General features: G+C 48.1%; 1 protein-coding gene across 1 annotated transcript in view; it reads right to left on the reverse strand.

Annotated features, from left to right (window-relative positions):
• Positions 1-18,489, reverse strand: part of CUX2 (cut like homeobox 2) — a 228,133-nt gene that overhangs the window by 24,711 nt on the left and 184,933 nt on the right. The window contains exons 5-15 of the mRNA XM_060276354.1: positions 17,374-17,511; positions 16,152-16,275; positions 13,462-13,538; positions 10,567-10,633; positions 8,208-8,256; positions 7,952-8,092; positions 7,064-7,255; positions 5,742-5,800; positions 3,670-3,718; positions 1,793-1,892; positions 387-1,034 (exon numbers count right to left, since the gene is read on the reverse strand). Of these exons, the coding sequence (XP_060132337.1) occupies positions 387-1,034; positions 1,793-1,892; positions 3,670-3,718; positions 5,742-5,800; positions 7,064-7,255; positions 7,952-8,092; positions 8,208-8,256; positions 10,567-10,633; positions 13,462-13,538; positions 16,152-16,275; positions 17,374-17,511 (1,644 nt within the window). The remainder of the gene's footprint in view (positions 1-386; positions 1,035-1,792; positions 1,893-3,669; positions 3,719-5,741; positions 5,801-7,063; positions 7,256-7,951; positions 8,093-8,207; positions 8,257-10,566; positions 10,634-13,461; positions 13,539-16,151; positions 16,276-17,373; positions 17,512-18,489) is intronic.

Raw genomic sequence — 18,489 nt, forward strand, 5'->3', positions numbered from 1 at the left:
TGGGGTGGAGAATGCATCTGTTCTGTGGGTCTGAAGGGACTTGTGGTCTCTTGTTGTGAATCGCAAAGCTGGCCCTACCATTAGGAAGAGTGAGGCACCTGCCTTAGGTGGTGGGGTTTGGGTGAGCGTGAAAGGGAAAGCAAAGTGTTTTCTAATCTATATTGTATTTTCACTCCCAGGAAGAGACCCTGATATGGCTTTCTGCCTCAGGCGCCAACCTGGCACTATGCGCCTTGACATGTGAAGAGCAGCACCCTTTGTTCCTCTGCTTCAGGGGCCTGTTCCTCACATAGTTATGCCAGAAGCGACCCTCCCTGCTCCCTCCAGGCCCAGAGAGACCCACGGAAACCGTGTCCACCTGCCAGTCCCCTGCCTAGCCTACTTACCTCTCTGGCGGACTTGGATCGTCCTCAGGGCCAAGACGTTCTGCTCGTCGGAGAGGAACTGCTTCATCTTGATGAACGGCTCCTTCCCCTTGACCGTGAGCTTACGCCAAGGCTTTGGCCTGGCCAGGATCTCACTGACGGAGCCCTGAGAGAGGCCGAGGACATAATGCCCAAAGACCCGCTGGCCAATGTTGTGCTTGAGGAGCTGCTCCTTCACCTGGAAGGCAATTTCAGCCGTGTCCAGCTGCTCCTCATCGGCTGAACCCGAACTGCTGCCTTCCGACTGGTCACTGGGCGGGCTCGCCTCGCTGGCTGGGGTGGCTTGGCTGGGGTTGCCCGGCAACGCCGCCGCTTTGGCGGAGTAGAAAGCGGAAGGGAAGACTGCCATGCCGCCAGCCTCGTTCTTGTACGCAGGAGGCCCCATCTGTTTCGGCAGGAGGGAGTCCAGTGGGATCCGCTCAGCAGGAAAAGGCGAGAGCGTGAAAGTCCTTGGTACATCCTGAGCCATGGAGGGGCCCAGCAGCGGCTGGATGAGGGACGGGGAGGTTGAATCTTCCCGGAGCGGGTGCGAGAGGTGCTGAGGGGAAAGGTAGGATTGGCCTGTGCCCATGGAGTCCTTCACCGACTCATCCTCCGAGGGATCCTCCTCTAGAGACCAAAGAGGAAGGGAGAGATACACACACCAACTATAGCTTACTCTAAAGCAGGGGTGGAGAACCTATGCCTCCCCCCACAGATGTTGCTGGACTCACAGCTCCCACCATCCCTGACCACCAGCCAGGAGTTGGCGTCTAGCAATACTTGGAGGGCTACTGGTTCCCCAGCTCAGCCTTAAAGGCCCCCAATGTCATTTGCTTCCAACCCTCCATGGCGCAATCTGCTTGTTAGGAGTTCTCTTTTTCCCCCCTCATAATTTTTATTGCATTTTCAAATACACCAAAAAAAAGCATAGTCCTTCATACATCCTTGTATACTATTAATCATTATATATAAAACAATCTTTACATCAAGTATAACACATACCCCTACCCTCCACCCTACACCATCAGTATTCATTTCATCTCTATTTTCTAAAAGCTCTGCCGAGCTCCGCTTCCTGCTTCTTTCACGTTTGGTTTTCTATCCTCCTATCTCTTCTCTGTTCTTTTTCTTTTATTTCTATATATTTTCTCCTTTGTCCAGTTCTTCTCTATGTTCCTTTTATATTTTAAACAATTGTAGGTATTATGTCAAGTCAGTTAGCGTTATTGTTGCTTGTTAGGAGTTCTCTGTGGTGCTGCAACACTTAACCTGCCTTGCATTGGGGTAGTGCATGCAAGGGCCCCTCTGCAAGCAAGACATCCTCCACCCCATGAAAACTCATCAGGGACCTCTGTAGAAATGCATTTTCATGCACCCCAACCTACCAGTACCGGGTACGAGGCCTGGTTTTTCCAAAAGGAACTTCTGCGACGGGTAGAAGGATTCCTTTCCCAGAAGCAAAACATCACTGGGTTTTGATATGCTCTAAAAATAAATAAATAATTTGAATTGAATTGAGGGAGGTTAAGTTGGGGCAGGGAAGCAATGCGTCAGGACTTGCAGGATGCTGATGGGTAAGGGGCAGGGGCTGAAGTCTGATTTGGGAGAGGGGAGCAGTGGGTTGTGGGGATCTGTGGGAATTAAGAGGCAGAGGAAGCTTCAGAGCTGGTGGAAGAGGCAGGCCAGACCGGTGAAGGGCTGGGTGCTTCCCCCACCCTCGCCAGCACCACTGTCTCCCGGAACCAGGAGAGAATTGAAGCGGGAAGAGCAATGGCAGGTAACCACACAGCCATAGTCTCCAGGTTTACGTGCATAGGAAGGTACATAAATTGGTGTAGGGGGAGCAGTCCCCAATTGCTGCAACTGCTCAATAGGGTGCAGACCTGGGAATAGCTGCCTAGACACTACACTGGTGTGCATAGGTACCCACAGGTATCCATAGCTGTATTATTATTATTATTATTATTATTATTATTATTATTAATATACCACCCTATACCCAGGGACCCAGGTGGCGCTGTGGTTAAACCACTGAGCCTAGGGCTTGCTGATCAGAAGGTCGGCGGTTCGAATCCCTGTGACGGGGTGAGCTCCCGTTGCTTGGTCCCAGCTCCTTCCAACCTAGCAGTTCGAAAGCACGTCAAAGTGCAAGTAGATAAATAGGAACCGCTACAGCGGGAAGGTAAACGGCGTTTCCATGTGCTGCTCTGGTTTGCCAGAAGCGGCTTTGTCATGCTGGCCACATGACCTGGAAGCTATACGCCGGCTCCCTCGGCCAATAATGAGAGATGAGCGCGCAACCCCAGAGTTGGTCACGACTGGACCTAATGGTCAGGGGCATAGCTGCCAAGTTTTCCCTTTTCTCGCGAGGAAGCCTATTCAGCATAAGGGAAAATCCCTTAAAAAAAGGGATAACTTGGCAGCTATGGTCAGGGGTCCCTTTACCTTTATACCCGCGGGTCTCAGGGCAGTTCACAGAATAACATCAAAATATAAAAACCCAAAATGCATACTCAAAATAAAAACAAGAACAAGAACGCAACCCCCCCTCCAAAAAAACCCCACATTTTAAAAGGGCATAGGATGCCAATCAAATCAACCAAAGGCCTGGTTAAAAAGGAACGTTTTTGCCTGGCGCCTAAAGGTGTATAATGAAGGCGCCAGGAGAACCTCCCTGGGGAGAGCATTCCACAGACGGGGAGCCACTGCAGAGAAGGCCCTGTTCTCATGTTGCCACCCTCCGGACCTCTTGAGGAGGAGCCACGCGAAGGGCCTCAGAAGGTGATCTCAGGGTCCGGGTAGGTTCATGTGGAAAGTGGCGGTCCTTGAGGTATTGCGGTCCTTTAAAGGCTTTATAGGTCAAAACCAGCACTTTGAATCACTGCAGAAGTGATTGTGTTATCTTTGTCAATAAAGGATTAACTCTCTGCTGTGTGCATTCCTGTGGCTGGAAAGCGTCCTTGACTCTAGGGATGGAAAATGCTTCTCACGCGGTCAGAGAGTTTGCAAATGTTTGAGCGCTTCTTCCCACTGATTCATGCCATTACTGTATTTCCAGGACACTCTTAAACAACTACAAATTGGCTGGTCTTCCCCTTCCCCATTTGATCCTCACTGCAGCCCTGTGAGGTAGGTTAGGCTAAGAGGCAGTGACTGGGCCCCAAGCTGATATTCATAGCTGAGCAGGGAGATCTGAACCTTGGTCTCCCAAGTCCAGCATAACCACGACACTATGCTGGCCCTGCATGCAGTGTGCACTTGCCTGGGAAAGGCTGCAGTTAGAGGAGGCCAGCTTCATCGCTTTCAAAATGCTGCAAAATTAAAAAAAGGGGTTGTATAAGTGATGGGTTTCCTGGACAGCTTGCAAGCGGATCTCAGGCTCCTGTTCCACAGTGCAAAGATTGGCTTCTAGGTCTTCCCCAACCTGGTGCTCTACAGATGTTTTGGACTACAGCCCAATCCAGCACATATAACAGCAAAGAGTGAGCTGCGGAGCTTGAAAACCTCAGGGCTCAAATCTCAAAAGGGCTGCATGTTTTGTGTTCAGCACAGGGAACCTATCGGCCCTCCATGCCCCCTGTCCATTGTTCATGCTGGCTAGGGCGCAACAGGAGTCTAATTTATTTTATTTGTTAATCAAATGTGTTCATCAAAACCCCATAACAGCCTCCGCCCTCAAGCTTACAGTCTAAAAGTCCATGACATAATAGGAAAATGGATGGGGAGAGAGGAGGAAATAAATAAACTCAGGTACAGAATTATTTTACGGGCCAGCTGTGGTGGAAAAGCTCGAGGAGAGGAGGTGCTAAAAGTTGCTGGTCTCACAGCAGCGCCTGCAGAGTGACCCTGCCCTATCTCAGCAGAAGTGATGGCCAGTCACATCTGGAGGGCCACAAGCTCCCCCATCCTGGGTTCATGCAAACATCTGAACCAAGGCCATGGAATTTGGGGTACAGAGAGAGGCATCATTAGCAGGCCATTAGCAGCCTCAACACTAGATTCACAGTGACTCTTATGCACAGCACCCAGGTGAGACAGGGCTGCTTGCAAGGATGAGCAGCTGCACAGATATACAGGCATAGGGATCCAGCTGGCGGGGCTGTGTGTCCCCTGCCTCTCCACCACTATGGTGCCCTCCAGGTAGGCGCTGCTGGTGTCAGGAGGGTGGAGCCACCCCCAAACACCACCTGCTGCTGTTTATGATACTCGCCTGGGGTGCGAGACAGTCTGTGTTCAGCTCTCAAACAATCTCAAGGACATCTCTTGCAAACTGCACCGCCTGCTTATTTATATCAACGCAGCAGTATGTTGTTGGTGGGTGCACAGAGGGAGAGAGAGAAAGTGCATGAAACAACCCCGGGTTTACTTTTTTTCTTCCAATAATTTTTTTAATAAAGATTTTTATTAATGTAGAATAGAAAAGTACAACAGAAGCATAACTAAAGTTACAAAACATAGGAGCTGTACAGCCCACTCCCAACCCCAATTTGCCCCTTTTGAGCTTGTGAGATGACCAAACAGCAACTTCCTGATCTAAGGACTTTCTTAGGTAGATGCTGGCTGTAGAGATAACTTCTTTGGCCCACAAATAGAAGACACTACAGGATTTTAACCTCTTATTGCGGTACACAAAGATGTGGACTCTGGCCGTTTGCAGAGAAACCAACTCACAAATTATGGGTCTCTAAGGGTAAGGAAGACCTGGCACATTTCTACGCTGTTTGGTAGACTTTCATTTCTTATGCGTCAAATTCAGGCATGCAAAACTCCTGCTCCCAACCAAAGCATGACATTTGGCTTTCGTGATGTATTTACAGCTGCTTTTATTTTCTAAGTGATCTGCCTTCTTCTTCTTTTTTTGGAAAATACACTCCTGCACTGCTCCTGTGTTTTGTAACTTTGATTATGCACTCCCTCTCTCCCTTCTGCTTCTGAATGCCGGAAAAAGCCTTATAAGCGATGAGAGCTGGGGCTGCGGAACCCACAACCAGTCCTGCCATGACAAGGGCAGCCTACATCAAGAGGACACACTTCATGCTGTTGACATCCTTGCTTGGGGCTGTGTCTGCTTGCAACCTCCACCAATACGCTGCGGCACCCCAAAACTCTCAGGCTGGATGTGTCAAGTCATTGCCTGCTCTAGGGGACAGGGCTGAGAAAAGCTCAGTAACCCAACTGCCCCAGGACAAAACATCCAGGGGTGAAAAGAGCAGTGCCACAGAGCCCTGCAAAAGCGAAAGGAGAAAACTGCCTTATTGTGAATCTCATCTCCTGGTAGCCTGAGCATTTGACCCAACACAGCACCCAACGGAGACCCAGAAACGGGGACCCTACCTCAGTTCCGTCTTGATTTCCTCATAATCGGACTGGGCTCGCAGCTTTTCTTCCAACTTCTAAAACAAAAAATATATAAACGAAGGGTGTTTGCAGCCTAAAGCTAGCTTGGGTGATCCAGCCAAGGATTAGGCCGCTAGGCAGAGTGTGCCAGCCACCTCAAGCGGCAGAGACTCAGGGACTGGAGCGAGCAATGTTGAAATAACATCAAACTGCTAGTTTAGTTGGTTTCTGCACATGGAAGAGGGAGGTGACGTCTCTTCCTTTGCCTCAGGCAGCACAATATCTTAGGCCAGCCTGAAATCTAGCACATTATTAGCCATGCTCAAGACGTAATTTAGATCTTCACCCCCACAACCTTATCCTCAACTGAACTGGAGCTCAAATACCTCGATTTTCAAACGTAATCTGTTCCGGAAGACCGTTTGAGTTCTGAAATGTTCAAAAACCAAAAACTCAACAGCCGACAGCTAGGCTCCAGGATCTTGCACTCAGCGGAAGCTGCTGTGGCATGTTTGAAAACAGAAGCATTTACTTCCGGGTTCACGGTGTTCGTGAACTGAAATGTTCATCAATGGAGATGTTCGAAAACCGAGGTACCACGGTACGTGTAATGGTGCAGGCACACACTCAATCACACATACAAGTGTCTGTGCCCGTTTGCTCCACTCACCAACCCTCCCGCTATTCCCCCCACATGAACCCCCAAAACTTCCCCTTTGCACCCCATGCAACTACTAAGCTCGCTTTCCTTGGTCTCTGATTTTTCTGCATATAAATCCAGGGTTGTGATGCAGCAGGACAAATTCTCCCGTGGTGCCTGTGCGATGGCAGCCATACATTTTTATGTACACATTATGTGAAATATATACATATATATCTCGTTACGAACATTGGGTTAGGTCCACTTGAATTCATACTCGGCGCATACCCATTGAAATCAGGGGACCTATGTTAGTCATGTGCACTAATTTCAATGGGTCTACTCTGAGTATATTATTGCTACCATTTGTTATATTTTCAGTCGCTTTTCTCATGCAAGCAACCCAAAGTGACTTATAGGAATAGTTTAAAAAAACCTATTTAATGGATACAGCTAATGATTCTAGATTAACTTCATCAATGAATAATGAGGTCAGATTCAAATAAGTGAACAAAACCCTTCCGATTCTTAAAAAAAGCAACCTTTATGCAGATGGGGTGAGTTGTGAAGGGTGGGGTGGGTCTCAATCCATCCACCCTCTGCTCTCCCCGCCCCAACACAACAAGAGTCTACAGGGGAGGCCGGCCTTGAGCTCAACTCTCCCTTCTGCATCACGAACCTCTATTGCATCATTCTTGGCTGCCACCTGTCGCTCCAGGTCTGCAATCTGGTTGGCCGAAGACTCTTCGAGCTCCTGCAGGGAGTTTTGCAAATGCTGGATCTCCTTGAGAAGACGGAGGATCTCCCGGTCCTTGGAGGCCAGCGCTGCCTCCAGCCGGGGCCCTGGGCACAGGGAGTAATTCACTTTGTCCTGCAAAAGACGATGGAAAGCATTTGTCAGTCTGTCCTCTGTGGGTTCAAACGTCCCTTGAGATATCGTTGCCTAATTTGGCTGGATGGTTCCTGAGCTGGGGGGGCCAGTTCTCATCTACATTTGGAAGCCATTTTGAACAAAGATGGAGGACTGGAGCACCCCAAACTTTGGAGAGGGCCTCCGAAGTTCAGCCTCATTTGGCCAATGCAAATAGAGAAGCAAATTGGGGTCCTCATAGAGCCATTGCTGCTTGGAGGAGGGTCCTTGTGCTGGGGGGCTTCCACTGGTGATTGAAGTTCATTGGGCATACTTTGTTGCCCTTTCAGGGGCAGGAGGCCAGTTTCCTGGAGGACTGACTAATCGAGAGGCTCTACACTTCTTGCCAACTGCAGGGGCCGATGTTGCATGCCTCTGGGGCCTGGGCACACAAAATCCCTACTCACTCACTAGGCAAAGCCCCAAGCCTTGGGCTGCTGAGGTTGCTGGTTCAAGACTGCAAACTCTCAATTTGGAGAATCTCTCAAATATTTATCAAGGGATTTGGGGCAACAAAACTAGGTCAATTCACTTAGGCAAGTCTGTATCCCCCCCCCCCAAAAGTGGTCTTGGATTACAACTCCCATCATGCGCAGCCAGCATGATGGAAGTTGTAGTCCCAAACTTCAAAAGGGTGCAAGGTTGGGGAAGGCTGACCATAGGCCTCGTGACAGGTCTCCTCCTTGTCCTCACCCCGCTGGATCCTTGGGGAGAGCAGCAAGCCAGGTGAAGAGAGCTGTTTACAGATGCAAGCTGCTCCCGCAGGCTCTCCACCTCCCTCTGGGCAGCCTCGGCTCTCTGCAAGGAAAGAGAGGCAGCGGTTAGTGCGCCTGCCAAGGACAGCAATCGCAGGGGGCCCCTTGCGCTTCCCAGCAAACCCCAAAGCCCTTCCCTCATCTCTCCCCATGGTTACCTGGTTGGCTTTTTCCAGGTTCGTCATAATCATGGCGACTTCATCTGTCCTGCAGTAGCAAAGCAAAGGCAATCAGTTATATAACATGTAGGGACAAGTGCAGAGCTTGGACGGGAAATTGCTTTACTTTACACTGAAACCTGGGGTGCTTATGGATGCAGGGAAAGGCCAGCAGGAGGGCTGGATCTGGATCTGAGCCAATATTATCGTCAAGGCTCTGGTAGCCCCGCCTGCGTTTCACCATGGGATGGCAAAAAGAAGAGAAAAAGGTAGCTGGGGTTTTGCTTGCAAGGAAGATAAATATATCACAGAACACACTCCATGCTCTAAACATTACGTCTTGAGTGTGTTTGTGTGTGATGTGTAAATGTACAGCGCACATGTTCTGCAGTGGCAATACGGCTTCCCTGATTGATGCTGCCACCTTCATTTTATTTATTTCATAAAATTTACACACCTCCTTGGTTGTTTTAAAAAGCAGCTTACAAAGTGCTGGACGGCTCTGGTGACAAAACTCACTCCATAGCCTCCAACTGGTCCTCTCTTACAGCCTCAAGTACATTTTGTTAATGCTACATAGTAAGGTTGAGAAGAGAATTTGCTGCAGAATCTCTGAAAGGATGGAGCCTCTCTCTCCTCCCCCAACCCCACACAAAAGGGTTGTGGATGTCAAATTCTGCCCCCACCTCATCCTTCCTCATTCAACATGTAGCAGCTAAAATCTTGATCAAAGGCAACGTTTTTTTTACCACCTCGCCCTAAGCAAACAGTCGCACATGGTATGATCAAAGAACATCTGGTTGGGCACGATAGGAGTACCTAAGCGCTCCAAGTCTGTTGCATAATCAGAACGAGAAATGTGGGAGGTGCATCTGAACGGGAGAATGCTCAAAACAGCTGGAAGAGGAGTGGGGAGGGGCCACGATGACACACCACCCATTTCTGGCTGCCTTTCAAGGGTGGTGCTGGCCAGAAAAAGGAGGCTGGGAAAAGGCACTCCTGCCTTGTGTGACAAAACAAAACCAACCCCAACTGGCACATGACCAAGGAAAATAAACACAAGAGCGTCTAGTGAAGCTCTGTGAAAGGTAAGTTGGCCTCTCAGGGATCTCACCCCCTCCCTCACCTGCAATAGGGACCTTATGGGAACAGGATCAGTATTTTCTGCTGCTTCAGAGGGGAGCAGCCAGACCAATGGATTCAAATGGCAAGAAATGAGATTCCGACTAAACCTTGGAAAGAACTTTCTGACGGTGAAGACAGAGGAGTGGTCTCCCTTGAAAGGCGGTGACTCTCCTTCCTTGGAGGTTTTTAAGCGGAGGTCGGAGGGCCAGGTGTAAAGGGTTATTTAGCTGAGATTCCAGTCCCTTCCAACTCTACAATTCTATGATTCAATGATTTGGATTCCTCAGCCTCTCTCCTTTTGATGGGTAAAGAAATGTTCCCATTGTTACCAAGGGTACTGACCAGAAACAGGCCCACTCTCTCGTGCCAATTCCCTGTGCCGAAATCAGCGTATGATGCTAAACTGCAGGGTCTCACACACTGTCAGCTGCTAATGACAGCAGAACGAGGTGTTACCGTATTATGGATGCAGGAGCAAAGACCAGTTAAAAAAATAAGTTTGCAACCCTAACTGCAGACTTTCTTAGCCATGCCATCCCTGGAGGAAGGTTTTCTGTCCAAAAAGTTTTAATGTTACCAGAAAAATCTCAATGAACAGAACAATGTGAGGGTGGAGTCTATCACGCATGTCCTTTTTAACTGTAGTTTTTATCCCCCCCAAGTCTTTGATGATCACTTTGCTTCAGGGTTCCTTTAAGGCAGGCACAGAGCAGGTGGCAAAGTTTTTGAATAAAACTCTCCTTATTAGCCTGATAGAGAGATATGGTCTGTGATTCCTGCATTGTAGGCGACCCTTTGGGCCCCTTCCAACTCTAAAATTCTATTATTCCATTATTTTAATCCTGTGCTTTTCAGTTGTATTAATGTGTATTTTTTTATCAATGTTACAAAGTGTACTTGTAAATTGTCATAACATGTTTTAACGACCTGCCGACCGCTAACAAAGAAAGTAAGGCGAGCTGATACAAGTCTATCTGATTTTGTTGGCCTTTTTGGTCTCCATTGCCCTGGCTCTCTTGCTAGATTCTGTATTATTATTTTGCAGCTGCCACTCCCACCGCTGCCTGTGTTTGCTGTTTTATTCATTTCATTCGAGTGTTACAATTTTGCATGTTAAAAGCAGTGGCTTTGAGCCCCTTTGGACCTCTTTAGGTGGAAAAGCGGCCAAGAAATGCATTAATGCAGATAAACAACTAAATAAATGTCACTGAGTGGAACAAGCAGAGGGACTTACTTTGAAGCTGCCTCTTCATCGTATTTACACCGCAAGTCGACCAGCTCTGTCTGGGTTGCCTTCAGTGCTGATAAGGAAGGGAGGAAAAAAAACAACAGAAGCAGAAGGTAAAAAAAATACCCTTTCATTGGAATCTGATAGATCATATTTGCTCTGGACAGCAAGAGAGAGATATGACCCGAAGCCTTTTTCAAGAATATTACTCTGCAGTGTTAGCATAAATCTGAGCATCGCAGGGAAGGAGATTTTTAGCAAAATACTAGGACAGACATCACCAACCTGGTGCTCACCCAAATGTTTTGAACTACAACTCCCATCAGTTGCAGCCAGCTTTTTTCTTTAGCTGTGCCCCCCCATCAATATGAAATTTGTTGCAGGTTTAACTGGCTGATGTAACAGCCTAAAACTCCCGTGAGTCATCAACCACACTTGATTTAAACTGGGCAGCACAGCCCCGTTATCTATCAATAAAAGGCAAACAAACATCATGTGGTGCTTTGCAGAGTATTAGCAGCGAAATGAAAGATCCCCGTCTTGAGCTTACAATGCTGTCATTTAACATCTACCTATTTTATTTACCGGTATTTATTTTCGTAAATTTGTGTACCGCTTGATTGTAAGAAAAAACCTGAAAGCGGTTTAAAAAAGAAGAAGAAGCAGCAGCAAGGAAATTGTAAATAAATAAAAAAACAGCTAAGCACAGCTATTTTAAAACATTCAAAAGTAATAATTAAAATCAGCAACAAACTAAGAACAGATTGAAATACGTGTAAAAACATTCTGCAAACCTGAATAAGCTTTCCTAAACCAAAATGTTTTGAGCAGGGGCCAAAAGGAGTACACAGAAGGAGCCTGCCTGGTGTCAATAGGCAGGGAGTTCCAAAGTGTAGGTGCTGCCAGACTAAAACATTTGGGTTCTTAGAAATGCAGAATGGGGCACTGGGAACATGGCTAATCCTGCAGACTGAAGTGGGTGAGTGGCAGTAGGTTGGGTAAGACGATCTCTCAGGTAAACCGGTCCCAAGTTGTTAAGGGCTTTAAAGGTAAAGGGACCCCTGACCATTAGGTCCAGTCGTGACCGATTCTGGGGTTGCGGCTCTCATCTTGCTTTATTGGCCGAGGGAGCCGGTGTACAGCTTCCGGGTCATGTGGCCAGCATGACAAAGCCGCTACTGGCGAACCAGAGCAGTGCACGGAAACGCCGTTTACCTTCCCGCTTGGAGCAGTACCTATTTATCTACTTGCACTTTGACATGCTATTGAACTGCTAGGTTGGCAGGATCTGGGACCGAACAACGGGAGCTCACCCCGTCACGGGGATTTGAACTGCCGACCTTCTGATCAGCAAGCCCTAGGCTCTGTGGTTTAACCCACAGCGCCAACTACATACTCATAATAACACCTTGAACTTGGCCTGGTAGCAAATGGGCAACTAGTGCAGATCTCTGAGCTCAGATTTCATATTCTGACAGGGCCTCACTTCTGCCAGCAATTGTGCTTCAGCATTCTGCACTGACCGCAGCTTTTCTATCAAGTGCGATAGAAGCTCCCACATACACTTGTTTTGAATGCCTATTTTTTTAAATGTTTAATTCTTCACATTATACTTTTATCTGTACAGTCATACCTTGGTTTAAGTACGATTCAGTTTGAGTACTTTCAGTTTAAGTACTCGTGGACCTGTCTGGAACGGATTAATCCACTTTCCATTACTTTCAGTGGGAAAGTTCACTTCAGGTTAAGTACGCTTCAGGTTAAGTACAGACTTCCGGAACCAATTGTGTACTTAAACTGAGGTACCACTGTACTTTGATTAATCCCTTCTGGAAGCTGCTTTGGCAGTAATTTGTTGCTCTTACTGTAGAAAACATATATATAAAGACACCTGGGAGAGGGCGGGCAAGGCACGAGAAAGTAGCGAAACAAAAAGTTGGGAGGGAATGCATGCTACTGAATATACGTAGATTTAGGCTTAGGTCTTGCTCCACTGAGATGACAAACCTTTGTCAAGACAGTACCACTTAAGACAGCATATGATCCACCTGCTCCTACATATAAAATACCTCCCCGCACCTAGAAAGCTAGCTACCAAGGTTCCAAGCTAGCTTTCTACATGCAGCAAGGAGGATTTGTTTCGTTTCGTTTGGAGAAATCTGAAGTGGTGCAACCCAGAGACCCAGGTTGATGCCTCCTTCTGTATGGAGGGACAAGGCCTTTGTTTTAATTGGGGGTAGGACTATGTAAAAGGCCCGTTTAGAAGCAGTGGGTGATCTAATGAAGGATCGGAAGGGAAGGGAAGAGAGAGGTGGGACTGTGACCTGGGTAGAAGCACCTGGGGTAGTGGTTAGAGCAGGCACCCCCAAACTGCAGCCCTCCAGATGTTTTGGCCTACAACTCCCATGATCCTTAGCTAACAGGACCAGAGGTTGGGGAAGATGGGAACTGTAGTCCCTAACAGCTGGAGGGCCGAAGTTTGGGGATCCCTGGGTTAGAGTATTGGACCAGGACCTGGGAAATGAGGCTTCAAAGCCAGGCTCAGCCTCTGGGTGACCTTAGGGCCAGTCATCTCTCAGCCTAACCTACCTCGCAGGATTGTTGTGAGGATACAATGTACACCACCTTGAGATATATGGAGTAAATATGGCGGCGGGGTGTGTGTGTTTATAAATGTCATAATAAACAAATAAATTAGGGGCGGCAAGAGGAAATCTCTGGAGTCATTTGAAACAAAAGGAGACATTTTGAAAGCCTACAGCTGGGAAAAGAAAACTGCCGTCAGCTAAAAGGTGCTTGTATGTTTGGGTTCCCCACTGAGCCTCACAGATGCACGAATCCACAGAGGGTTATACACGAAGCTAGGAAGCCTCAGGAGCATTCTGATCACGAAAGAGCTACCTGAATGGAGCACTTTGATCTTCTCTTCTGCTTCCCCCAGCCGAGCAGCCAAAGTGATCTGTGCTTCCTGCAGACCCCTGAAACGAGACAGATGTCAACTGGCCCCTTCTGAGCTAATAAGGCAGTTGAATCCCAGCCCGGGATAAAATTGCCACCTCTCTAGCCAGTCAGCAAGTTTGAACTGGGGTAAGAGACGGGCTGTGATGGCTTGTGCTCTTGATGCTATTGGGGAAGTTATACGTGAACCCATTATCATTTTGAGCCTGCAAAAGTTTTGGGGAAGCCAAGCTGCTTCCCTTCTGAACTGTGCGCCTAAACTTCCTGCTGAAATCCCAAAACTTTTTAAAACATGAATGCTCTGCTTAATTTTTGTCCTGCTTTCACTGTGCTACAGACCCTCTGGGCAGCATTGCAGAACAAGCTGAAGGAGAATGAATCGGCCTCTAATCCACTATTAGCTGCGCTAGGAATGTGTTGCAGATAGTAAAACACCAGTCCTGAAAAAGCAACAAAAATGTGAACAGGGAGATCCTGGACTCTCTACATCCCAAGTAGTAATGGGACCCAATTACTTTAGAAAGAACAGCTGGGCATTTTTTTTTGCAAAAAGAGCCTTCTGAAAAAGTTCCTGGCCTGCTCGGTGCTTAAAAAAACCCCCACACATTTTGTGTGGATTACAGCCAGAGTGCGTTTTAAATTCCTGCATGAATGGATTTCAGATTTTTCTAATAATTTCTCCCCTTGTTACTGATTCCAGCAAAGAGGAGCATTTGTGTCAAAAACGCATAAGGAAAAATCTAGTGCTTTACCAATAAATGCAATGGGCTGAGTGGGGGGGGGGCTGCAAAAATCTTCTTGCCAGGTTGCTGAGGGAGGAACTTGGAGAGGCAACCAGCCTCTTTCTCTGTGGTGGCTCTGTGGGAGGCAGAATAAGTGTCCGGAGGGGCCCCCCCCCACCGTTACACATTCTACAAAAAGCATCACATAGAGCAGCGTTTCTCAACCGCTGTTCCGTGGCACACTAGTGTGCCGCGAGACGCTGGCTGGTGTGCCGCGACGTGCGGCGACGAGAAGGGCGATTTGCATTGTCACGTGCCTGGCGGCCGCCAATGAAAAATAACCGGCCGGGTCACGACGCAGGGCGAGCGCAGCTCTCAACAGCCACCACCACGGGAGGGTGGTTTTAGACAAACTTAAAGAAGCTGGCTGGATGAGCTCAACCTGAAACTTGCTGAGCAAAGGATTGTGCTGGCAGAGAAATCAGCGGCTTGTGAAGCCTTATTACAGGAGATTGCAACCAACACAGCAATTGGCAAGTGTTTCTTACAGTCATAATTATATAGTCAATATAGGGCGGCACAGAGTTAAATTTTTTAACTTTTTTAATGGTGGTGTGCCTCGTGATTTTTTTCATGGAACAAGTGTGCCTTGGCCCAAAAAAGGTTGAGAAACACTGACATAGAGTGGCAAGAGACCCATCCCCTCCTCCCAAGCCCCTCTGGTATGCACAGAGGACTTGCAGGGACAGGGTATGTGTGCGCAAGGTTATTTTCTTTACAAAAAGTAAAGAAGTAGCATGCCAAGGTTTGTGAATCCCTCTCCTCAACTCTCCTCCCAAGTCCTGATTCTGAAACGTGCATTTGATCTCTATCCCGTGGAAGAGGATCAATTTATTTCATAGAATCTATGCCAGGCTTGGCTTGATTGTAACAAACAAACAAACAAACAAACTTCAAAGCAGTTTGCAAAAAGAATAAAACAATAAAATAATCAGAAAAAATGTATTTAAACATTCAAAAATAATTAAAATACGTGATAAGCTAAAACCAAATTAAAACACATGTCAGCATTCTACGTATCTGGGGTAAAGGTAAAGGTACCCCCTGACCATTAGGTCCAGTTATGGACGACTCTGGGGTTGCGGCGCTCATCTCGCTTTACAGGCCGAGGGAGCCGGCGTTTTGTCTGCAGACAGCTTCCGGGTCATGTGGCCAGCATGACAAAGCCACTTCTGGCAAACCAGAGCAGTGCACGGAAACACTGTTTACCTTCCTGCCAGAGCAGTACCTATTTATCTACTTGCACTTTTGATGTGCTTTCAAACTGCTAGGTGGGCAGGAGCTGGGACCGAACAACAGGAGCTCACCCCGTCGCGGGGATTTGAACCGCCAACCTTCTGATTGGCAAGCCCTAGCCCTAGGTTTAGACCACAGCACCACCCGCGTCCCACGTATCTAGGGCAGGCTTGCCTAAACAAATATGGCTTTAGCAGGGGCCGAAAAGGGTACAGCCAGGGTGCCTGCCTGATATCAATAGGCAGGGAGTTCCAAAGTTTGGGTGCTGCCAGACTAAAATATCGAGTTCTTACAGACGTGGAACAAGTAGTATGCAGCACCTGTGACAGGGCCAAAGTGGTTCAGCGGGCATTTATGGGGTAAAGTGACCTCTCAAGGGAACTTGTCCCAAGTTGTTAAGGGCTTGGGACAATAGCAAAACCCAGGCCTTGTATATATGCTGTTGGGGGTCTCACTCCTGTCAGCATTTGTGCTGCAGCGTTCTGCACCAATGGCAGCTTCCAGATCAAGGGCAAGGGGAGCCCCACACAGAGCGCATTGCAGTAAACTTTCTCCAGATGTCAGCACCCACTCCCCGCCACAAAAAAAAACAAGAACAAAAAACTACTCACGTACTTTTGCTTCTCGACTTCATTTCTATGGAGCGAGTTTTCCGCAAGGAGTGCTTTGCTGTTGATGCTGGCGAGCCTGGGCCCCTCCGAAGTAGCCAGGCCGGCAGGAGGTGTCCCCTCCCGTTGCTCTGGGGGTGTAAAAAACAGACCCATTAGCACGATAGGGAAGGGTGGGAAGCGGCGGAGAAGCCTTCGGAGGCCACGGTATCAATTGCAATTTGGAGTTCCGGCAGGGGCAATAGGGTTCTGAGAGCAGCCCTGGTTCTTGCCCAAGTGGGCAGCTTCCTGGCTTGGTTGTCTCTGCTAATGGCCTCCTTCGGCAAGGCAAGGCTGATGGGCAGAGCGAGAGAAGACTCTGCTCACGCCAGGCCCAAGTGGGGGCACATCCTCTCTGCGCTTCCTGCAGCTTCGTGTGCAAATGACGGGGATGGAGCGTCCTCTCCCGCTGCTCGGCAGCACCGGCTATTAATGTTCATAATTTACGGAGGCAAAAAGTCCTGTGGCCTGAGGATGGGGACAGAAGCTTGCATTTAGCCCCCTAATGCCCCCTGGGAAGTTTGCTTCCACCTGCCACAGACTGCCATTCAAGCCACACTAAAAAAAATAAGTTAGATTAAAAACAGAATTTGGGCCTCAAGAACAGCAGAACTCTGCGTTCTTTATGCACAACACGAAAGCACACAACAGGCCATTCGGAAACTCTCCATACTCATGCAAAAAGAGGCTGTAGAACCGTCAGATTGGCAGCCCTCTAAGTGAGACTTCTCAGCTGGGGCTGATGGGAGTTGTAGTCGAAATTGGCAACCAGTGTTATATGCCCTCTTGTAGGAATAAATTGTTTACTATTTGTACCATATAAGTAAGTGTTGTGTGTGTGTGTGTGTGTGTGTGTGTGTGTGTGTGTGTGTGTAGAAGCAGAACCCTGCATGCCCAAAGTTGATAAAGGCAATGAAAAGAAAAACTAAAGACACTAGGACACTGAAGGCAATCAGCCCCCCCCCCCAGCTGTGCACTTTCAAGCATATAATCACAAGCATAAGGACTAGAAACTTGGCTGTTTCCTCACTAAATGAGAGCTGGGATTCCAGGGGGCTAAGTTCCATGGCTTTCCCCTGCATCCCACATATCTGCAGCTGTTGCACAGGCCCTTGTCCTCACTCCATCCTATCGTGCTGCTCGGTACAAATGGCTTTGCTGAATCATAAGGGGCTTGTTGGACCTGGTACCTTTTGCACAAAGGAGCTCCGAGTTCTTCTTCCGCGGCCTGTTCAGCTCCTTCAAAGGTGGGTTTTCAGGACCAAGGCAGTGCAGCTGCTGGCGCCGGTCTTCAAGGCTCCGCGCCGTCTCGAGGGCCGGTACAGGATCTAGACAAAGGGCGGAAGATTAACAGAGGCAGCACCAGCACCCACGAAGTCAACCCGGCAAGGAGGCCACTCTGGCAAGGCAAGATGGCGCCAGTCTCTGAATTTTATTTCCTCATTTCTGGGGCCCGCTTCACGTCTGAAGAGAGCCTTGGAAAAAAAATCCCCCTTCTTGGTGGGACTTAACCTGCAGGCAACAATGGGAGGCCGTGAGCTTCCATTTTAAATATCCCACAATCCCCTTGGGCATAGCAGCACCCTGAGGCATCGTGGGCAATTCAAATGATGGCTTGCAGGTACCGCTGCAGCCTAGTCAGTGTGGCACAGTGTGACACTGAGTCATTTACACCCTAAGGAGGTATTTGGGCAAACAATTCAGCAACCATTTAAAAAACCCACAGCCATTAGAGAAGAATAACAGCCACAGAGTAAGAAGCAGAAAGTTGCGAGGCAGTGGAGGGGACGCTCCTGGCACAATTTAAAACAACAACAGTTTTATCCGCTTACCACTTTCCCTGTGGACTTTGAAATGCCACGACAGACTTAATGCAACATTGCCAATCATTCTGCGTTTTTAAATAATAATAATAATAATAATAATAATAATAATAACAATAATAATAATAATAATAATTTGTGTGTGTGTGCCCCCCTTGCATTCTGATGAAGCCCAAGCACTTGCCACAAAGACCTCAAGCGTCTCAACAGCGTCTTGGTTCTCATCTCAAGGGCACACATTCTGCAAACCTGCCTCTTTTGCTCATGGCCACTTCATGTGAATTAAAGCTTAAGTTACGACAGTGGTCAACTCCATTCCGGAACTGGAATGCAAGTGGGGCTCACAGAGCTGAACCCCTCCTCTCCCGCTCAAAGATTTCCCGCAAGGAGAAAACTAAAATGTCAGGGAAGAAGGTTTGAGCTACTTTTCAGAGTGTGTGGGGATATGGGTGGAGGTAGCATTCAGTCCTGTTACCCCCCCCC

This window comes from Zootoca vivipara, chromosome 6 (assembly GCF_963506605.1).
Source record: "Zootoca vivipara chromosome 6, rZooViv1.1, whole genome shotgun sequence".
Lineage (NCBI taxonomy): Eukaryota > Metazoa > Chordata > Lepidosauria > Squamata > Lacertidae > Zootoca > Zootoca vivipara.